General features: G+C 29.6%; 1 protein-coding gene across 2 annotated transcripts; it reads left to right on the top strand.

Moving 5' to 3' along the window:
• Positions 1-1,873: 1,873 nt before the first annotated feature.
• Positions 1,874-8,129, top strand: LOC141708355 (dihydroflavonol 4-reductase-like). Of its 2 annotated transcripts, none has more exons than XM_074511954.1 (6): positions 1,874-2,405; positions 6,278-6,450; positions 6,607-6,804; positions 7,155-7,314; positions 7,438-7,630; positions 7,729-8,129. In XM_074511954.1, exons 1-6 carry the CDS (start codon positions 2,291-2,293, stop codon positions 7,877-7,879), a joined length of 990 nt encoding a protein of 329 aa, XP_074368055.1. In that variant the 5' UTR covers positions 1,874-2,290; the 3' UTR covers positions 7,880-8,129. The 2 variants fall into 2 exon arrangements, with proteins under 2 accessions (XP_074368055.1, XP_074368054.1); XM_074511953.1 differs by having other exon boundaries at positions 1,876-2,405; positions 6,604-6,804.
• Positions 8,130-8,397: the final 268 nt, after the last annotated feature.

Here is an 8,397-nt window from a genome sequence, read left to right as displayed (position 1 = left end):
TTTATTACAAAAAATTTGTTGAATAAAAATTCTGGACAAAACACTTTTTTGGTAAAGCGTTTTCCGATGGATGTTGTCTGATTGCATTTTTCTTGTGATATCAAAATAAATTACCTGAATTTTTAATCAATTATTTTAAATTTTCAAGTACTATAATATATTTTTTTCTCAATTATCAAAAAGTTCAAAAGAATTTTTGAATTTGTATTTAACTCCCCTTTATGAATTCATTGTTTGATTGTTAGGAATTGATAGTTACAATTAAAGTTTAAGCATGTATTAGATGAGCTCGGCACCACATTTAAGATTTGCTGATTTGACATTTATATTACAAATAAAGTTTGAATTTATATTAAGTTTAATGTGGATTATACATGAAACTGATGAATGAAGTTCGATTAATATTGTCTCATTTTATGTACAAATCAGCATAAGATGGCATTTTATAGTGCAAAACTCAGCAAAAATCAAGAAACAAAATAAGAATTAACACGTTTTAACGTAAATAACTTAATAGGTATCTATAAATCAACACATTTTAACGTAAAGAACTTAAAAAATGTCTAGAAAGTGCAAAACTAAGCAAAAATCAAAAAACAAAATACGAATTAACATGTTTTAACATAAAAAACTTAAAATAGTGTGGTAGTATTTAACAAAAAAACTATAAAGTGATAGTTTGCTTGGTTGTAAGCAGAGGTGGCAACATGTTTTAGCATGCGCAGAACTTTAAAATGACAGCGCCGAGTCAATTTTTGCCCGAACTAAACGATTTAAGTTTTTTTTAAATGAACTGAGTCGAGTTTAATAACCGAGTAAAAAATAATATTTAAGATCGGACGTTAATAAACAAGTTGAATCAATTTTTCGTGAAAATTGGATTGTGTAATAATAGTTTGTAATATTTTTTTTTAATCAGCGGCCAACCTTAAAAATAGATTTATAATTTTACAAATTATAACGAAATCAAATACTAATAGTACATTATAACGATATATATACTCACACTTTACGCTTTTATTCATAAATATAAATCGGGTTGTACAAGTACCTAACAATAATATTAACAAGCGGGTAACTATTTCATTTCCCCAAAGTTGAATTAAAAACTCGGTTCTTTCTTTTAGTTTTAGTTCACACTGTCACTTCATTAAATTTCCATCAAATATTCAGCATATTCAAAACTCACATATACTCTATCACAATTACAGATCTATAATTTATTAATATCGAGGTTTGAACTTTGATACTTCTTTCTTTATTTTGATTATGGTAATGTTTGAGAATTATTTTGTGATAGAATATGTCTTGAATTTTAATTGAAAATAATTTAAAATTATACAAGTGATTACTAAAATTTTATTATTTATAATAAATCTAAACAATATCCGAGCTGAATTTTGAGTTGAGTTAGAGCGGATTTCGAGCTAAACAGGGAGAGTCAGAGCTTAACAGATAAAAAATTCAAATTGACTAGTTTACGCATCCTAGTTCATTTTCATGTTAAAGATTTGATAGTTTAATGATTAGATGAACCTAACCGAGTTTTACTTAATCAAGTATATTTGGAATTTTGTTCACAAAAAATTTGTTAATTTGCAACCTAAGAATGGTCCACTTTATTTTCGAACTTGTTAGAAATTTTTGTTAATTTTAAACCATGGTTGTTTTGGATTATTTATTATAAATTAATCAAAACTATCATACGAGGTAACTTGTTGCTATTTTTTTAATATGGTGTTAAAAACAACTTTTCTGACAAACTTGTAGAAGTTGTTTAGAATTTAATTGAATTATAAATAAATGGTTAGAAATGAGTTTGTGGGGGAAAATGTAAACTATTTGCTTTTTTGGATGAGGTAAAGGGCGGAGGAACCTTTTTTTTTGAGAAGTTTATTTCATTAATCACCGTAAAGGAGATTACAAGGATGATAACAGCTGTCTGCAGCCATTAAAACCTTTTAGGTTGTTAGGAGTGTAGGTTGCTCTTATAATATTAAATTGATAACCCAAGTCTCCCCTGCTATATATTTTAATACCTCAATTGCGTGTAGCTCACCTCAAACAGCTAGATGAATAATTATTGGTCACATGTGTCCCCACTGGCCACCATTGTCAACGGTAGAACAATCTGTATAGAGATTGTACTATAAGTATACAGCCTCCTCCGTTGTACACAAAAACGCTCGTTAATACCATATTCACCAAGTAGATGTGGAGCAAACATATAAATCTTGAAAGAAGTAGCTAACAAGAAAGATCGTCAGAGGAAATTGTAATTATAATAGGCATGGAGGAAACGAGGACAGTGTGCGTGACAGGAGCATCAGGGTACATCGGTTCCTGGCTTGTCAAGAGGCTTCTGGAAAGAGGTTATCATGTTAGAGCTACCGTCCGGGATCCTGGTATGTAAATTCAACATATAACTTATTTCTTAGTTATTATTATGAGTATATAATACTAATTATTATTATCAGTACTATTATTATTAAATTTTTTATCCTAATATTATTATTTTATTGGTCTTTTGGACTGTTTTATACTTTGATTGTAATTGAATCTTGATAAAATAATAATTACTTCCCATGTCCCATTCATTCATATATAAATATTTTGGACGCTACCCTTCGGTGCGCATTGCGTAAATTTTATGGGTTCACGGAATAACCTGCAAATCACGTAAACCAAGGTAAACATCATTTAAGCAAAATGCTCTGGTTGATAAGGCATAATCATACATTTTCTTCTAGTCAAATTCGAACCTGAGATTCGAACATGTGACGAAGATGATAATTATCCCATTTTTAACTAACTAGGTCAACCCTTCCGATCATAATTGAATATAGTTAATTATACTATCATAAGACTTTACTATTGTAGGTAAGTTTTTGAATGTAGTTAATTATACTATCATAAAACTTTACTATTATAGGTAAGTTTTTTAAATGTATAAAAGTGAGAGGGAAAAAATATGTAGAATTGAATGAGATAAAAGTAATAAAATAACAAACTCACTGCTATATATATATATTAAAAAGGTTTAAGTGTATATTTCGAAAGAGTTGATGAGGGCATTGGTTCAACGATTGGGATATAGTTGAAATCTATTAAATTGACATCGGGAGTGATATCATCTTGCATACATCATCAAGAATGAAATTGAAATCTAAAAGATATAATGGATTTAATTTATCCATCAAAAGGCAATGTGGTTCTTATTCTCACAACTAAATTGATATTTCAAATATTATCACTTGGATTTAAGGTTCGAATTTCCGTTAACGAGCCACATTAACGGGCAACCAAATACCCCTAACTCGTATGAATGTCTACCCTCAAACGTTAAAACTATAGAAAAAAAGTCCCAAATATTATTATTTTGTGAAAAAATGATTCTCAATATCATTTTTTTGAAAATGTGGCCCTCAATATTATTTCAAAACAAAATTTCAAATCAAGTTTTGCTATATAATGAAAATGCAATATATGTTACTGTTTTTTTGTTTTTTTCAGTTTTCTTTAATTTAAGTACTTAACTTAAAGTTATACTTTAAGTCCCATAAAAAATACATGATACTATATTTTTAACAAAAAATCACAACTTAAAAATACGTTTTCTTTAATTTTTTAAATTTCTTTATATTTTCATACATTTTTTAAATTTTAAAAATATTAAAATTTTAAGTTAATTTTTTAAAATTCAACGGTAACCTTAATTCAACAATTTTAATATTTAACAACTCCCCATTTAAATTTTAAAAACATTTAGTAAACAAATAAATAACACAATGAGGGTTTAGGATTTAAGGTAGACCATAAGCCTGTTGCCTAAATCCTAATTTAATATCTAGGATTAACAAAATCAAACTCTAATTATTACTCACATTCCCATTCATTTTTATACCTTTTTGTAGAATGTGCATTCAATTCTATATATTACAAAACTTACCAAAAATAATAAATATTTTTATAATATATAAATTAACTACGCCCAATTACATCAATTACTTATTTCCAATATATTAAATTTATAAATTAAAATTGATTGATTCAATACTTTTTTTTAACTTTCATACTCAAAACAAACATACATACCATTTATGGATTAACAGTAAACCCTAAAAACCAAGCTGAGAGTATTTTAGGATTTACCAGGTTACGATTTTAAATATATTAAAATATTTATAAATTTGGATAAAATACTAATAGATAAAATACTAATAGAAGACTCATAAGAATAAAGTTTGGGTTAATTATCAAGTTGATCATGTATAATTAGCTAATCTTCAAATTTACTATAGAAAAATTCGGAGTTTCAAATTGATCACTTTTCAAGTCGGTTTTAAGCTAACAGCATCTCAATATTATCACCAAAAATTAACAATTTTATGTGAAATGATCAATTTGAGAACAAAATTAATCAGTGGTAAATTTGATATTTCACAATTAATATAATGATTAATTGGATACTTAACCCAATAAAGTTTTAAAATAAAAAATGTAACATTATCTAGTATTTTGGGTAAAAAAATACTGAAAAAAGTTAAAAACACTAATCCACGTACGGTTCATCTTGAAAACGAGTTAAATATCAAAGTGGTCAAGTGAAGGTCATGTATCAATTTCATTATCAAACTTAACATAATAAATATCAAACGGATATCTCAAAATAGGTGCTCGAGAATTAAAAATTATTTTATAAAATTCTATACATTTTTCTTGAATTAATATCGAGGTTTGAACTTTGATACTTCTTTTTTTATTTTGATTATTGTAATGTTTGAGAATTATCTTGTGATGGAATATGTCTTGAATTTTAATTGAATATAATTTAAAATTATACAAGTGATTACTAAAATTTTATTATTTATAATATATATCTAAACAATATCCGAGCTGAATTTTGAGTTGAGTTAGAGCAGATTTCGAGCTAAACAGGGAGAGTCAGAGCTTAACAGATAAAAAATTCAAATTGACTAGTTTACGCATCCTAGTTCATTTTCATGTTAAAGATTTGATAGTTTAATGATTAGATGAACCTAACCGAGTTTTACTTAATCAAGTATATTTGGAATTTTGTTCACAAAAAATTTGTTAATTTGCAACCTAAGAATGGTCCACTTTATTTTCGAACTTGTTAGAAATTTTTGTTAATTTTAAACCATGGTTGTTTTGGATTATTTATTATAAATTAATCAAAACTATCATACGAGGTAACTTGTTGCTATTTTTTTAATATGGTGTTAAAAACAACTTTTCTGACAAACTTGTAGAAGTTGTTTAGAATTTAATTGAATTATAAATAAATGGTTAGAAATGAGTTTGTGGGGGAAAATGTAAACTATTTGCTTTTTTGGATGAGGTAAAGGGCGGAGGAACCTTTTTTTTTGAGAAGTTTATTTCATTAATCACCGTAAAGGAGATTACAAGGATGATAACAGCTGTCTGCAGCCATTAAAACCTTTTAGGTTGTTAGGAGTGTAGGTTGCTCTTATAATATTAAATTGATAACCCAAGCGTCCACTTTGTTAAATATCAAAGTCACTCAAGTTAAGGTCATATATCAATTTCATTATCAAACTTAACATAATAAATATCAAACGGATATCTCAAAATAGGTGCTCAAGAATTAAAAATTATTTTATGAAGTTCTATACATATTTCTTGAATTATATTACAACCAAATGAAAAATAATGAATTTCTATTATTTTAGATGATATAGTGAGATTTTTAAAATATTATCTACTAATTATTTTTATTTAAATCAAAAAATATAACTACAAAATTAAAAATAAATAGTAGATCAATTTTTAAAAATCTCACTATATTATCAAAAATATTAGAATTCATACATTTTCATTTGATTGTAATAGGATAGAAAAAATAATGTATAAAACTCTATAAAAATAACTTTTAATTCTCGAACACATACTTTGAGGTATTCGTTTGATATTTAATATGACTTAAGTGATTCAAATGATACCATTTAAATTTGACGATGAAACTGGTACATGGCTTTCAGTCGAGTGATCATTTTAATATTTAACCCCTTGAACCAATCCTGAAGTTCGGTTTTGGCAATTATAAACATGAATTGAATTTAGCATTAGTGTTTTTTGATTAATAAGAAAAACGGCGGCCAATCCTCTGGTTTTGTAGTGATATTTACGAAGTGATATTGGGACCTTCCTCCCCTAAATATTTGGATGTCCTCTATTTTTTTGCCAAAATAGCATAAAGAAATATTGTTGAACAAAGAGGGAGCGTCGTGTGCAGGAAACGAGAAGAAAGTGAAGCATTTGTTGGAGCTGCCAAACGCAAGTACACACATGAGCTTGTTGAAGGCAGATTTAGCTGAGGAAAGTAGCTATGATGATGCAATTCAGGGCTGTGAAGGTGTCTTTCATGTCGCCACCCCAATGGAAATTATCTACCAAGGCCAAGACGGGGTATTCGCTGCTCTTTTTTGAATTTTACCAGTCAAATTTTGGAACTCAAATTATTGTGATATATTATACCCCTTCAGATCTTTAGGTAATAATAAAGTAACGTATACGATTGTAATATTACATATATTAATAGTGTGTTTTTATGTAATATAGCAGAAAGACGAGACAGAGACAACATTGAATGGAATACTGAGCATACTGAGATCATGCTCCAAGGCCAAAACTGTGAAGAGGTTCGTTTACACCTCAACTATAGGAACCATTTCTGTGCAGCGTCAACCCCCACTTCATGAGTACACCGAGGATCTTTGGTCTGACGTTGATTTATGCTATGAACGAAAGATGTATAAATGGGTGAGTTTTTCTTAAATTCTTCCTAAAAAATTTATATTGTGGCCATTCATTGAAAACCAAAGTTCTCTGTTCTTTGACAAGCAAATCTGTACCTTTAATGTCATGCATACAAGCTAGCCTTCTTTATTGGTTCAGGGAGTTGAGTGTTTTCTCATTGACCCGGAGCTTACAAAGGAGTTCAAGTTTTGTATTCATTAACTTGGGGAATAAAACACACACACACGACGCCGGGGTGTGAACCTAGGCTTCAGCCCACGCGACCCCTGCCATAGGCCCTTGTTCACCACTGCTTGGAACATAACATTTCTGATATGCTTTTAAAGCTTGTTATCTGAACCGATTAAGTGCAGATGTATGTGGTAGCGAAAACCACTGCCGAGAAAGCTGCATGGAAATATGCTGAAGAGAATGGGATCGATATGGTCACCGTTCATCCTTCCCTTGTATTTGGACCTTTTCTTACTCCATACACAAGCTTTAGTATTGATGCCGCCATTTCCTTATATACTAGTAAGTTGAGGCAGTAATTTTCCTTTAATTTTTCTTTTCAGTAATACTCAGAATTTCAAATTTGTCTGTTTCTTAAAGTAATATGTTACACATGGTGACATGGTTATATAACAAATTATGAAGCTAGCAATGTTTCACTGAAGATCATGAATGGTTCTCCTGCTGTGCATGTGGATGATGTATGCAATGCTCATATTTACCTCTTTGAGCATCCTCTAGCCAAGGGAAGATACATTTGCTCCTCTCATATTGTTAACATCTTTGAAATTGCGCATTCACTTAGCCTCAAGTACCCAGACAGGAGTATACCAACCGAGTATGTTGCCACAATTATTTTTCTCGCTCATCTAGTTCTGTAATTTTAATTTTATTATCTAATCTTTCAATTTACAAGGAAACTTCATTCTGATTTAGATTTGAAGGATTAAAAAAGTCACAAAAAAACATCTCTTTTTCGTCAAAGAAGCTGATGGACCTTGGTTTTGAGTTTGCACACAAAAACAAAGATACGGGTGACTTGTGCGCTGAAACCATTGAATCATGCAGGGAAAAAGGTTTGGTTTGATGACAGAAAGCCTTGAACCAGCGAAGAATGTTTGATTGCTTCAAGTTTTATTTTCAAACTTAGAAAGGAAGCACAGAGCAACCTATATAATCTGTGTATTCAGTACTATCCTTCACATGTGCTTCCTACTCTTACCAAATAAAAATGAACACATAATTGATCGGGCAGAAACATACCGATCTTGTTTATTATGTATATGATCAAGTATTACAGAGTAAGTAATCCACATAGTGCTTATTTTTTCTAGTTACACGCACGCACACCCTCCTGACAAGATTTGAATTCTCGACATTCAGTAAAGGTAGCGAGTAAGATATCGCTACACCAGGAGGTGTTGGGTATCACATACTACATGTTAGTACTCTATATAAGAATGTGTTTGGTGGCTGTAAGTTTGTAGGTAATGAACCTTTACATTTCAACTCATTTTCCTTGCAGATTTCGCATACAAATTTTGCGCTCCCTCAATTTTGGCCACTCTTCCTCCTTGTACTCATTCATTTCACTCTACTGTTCAC

Source organism: Apium graveolens, chromosome 2 (assembly GCF_009905375.1).
Source record: "Apium graveolens cultivar Ventura chromosome 2, ASM990537v1, whole genome shotgun sequence".
Lineage (NCBI taxonomy): Eukaryota > Viridiplantae > Streptophyta > Magnoliopsida > Apiales > Apiaceae > Apium > Apium graveolens.
This window is presented reverse-complemented; position numbering and strand designations above follow the sequence as displayed.

Coding starts and splice junctions, on each gene's coding strand:
- LOC141708355 (XM_074511953.1), top strand. CDS start 2,291: ATGGAGGAAACGAGGACAGTGTGCGTGACAGGAGCATCAGGGTACATC. Junction 2,406..6,277: donor AGCTACCGTCCGGGATCCTG/GTATGTAAATTC, acceptor CGTCGTGTGCAG/GAAACGAGAAGAAAGTGAAG. Junction 6,451..6,603: donor TCTACCAAGGCCAAGACGGG/GTATTCGCTGCT, acceptor TATGTAATATAG/CAGAAAGACGAGACAGAGAC.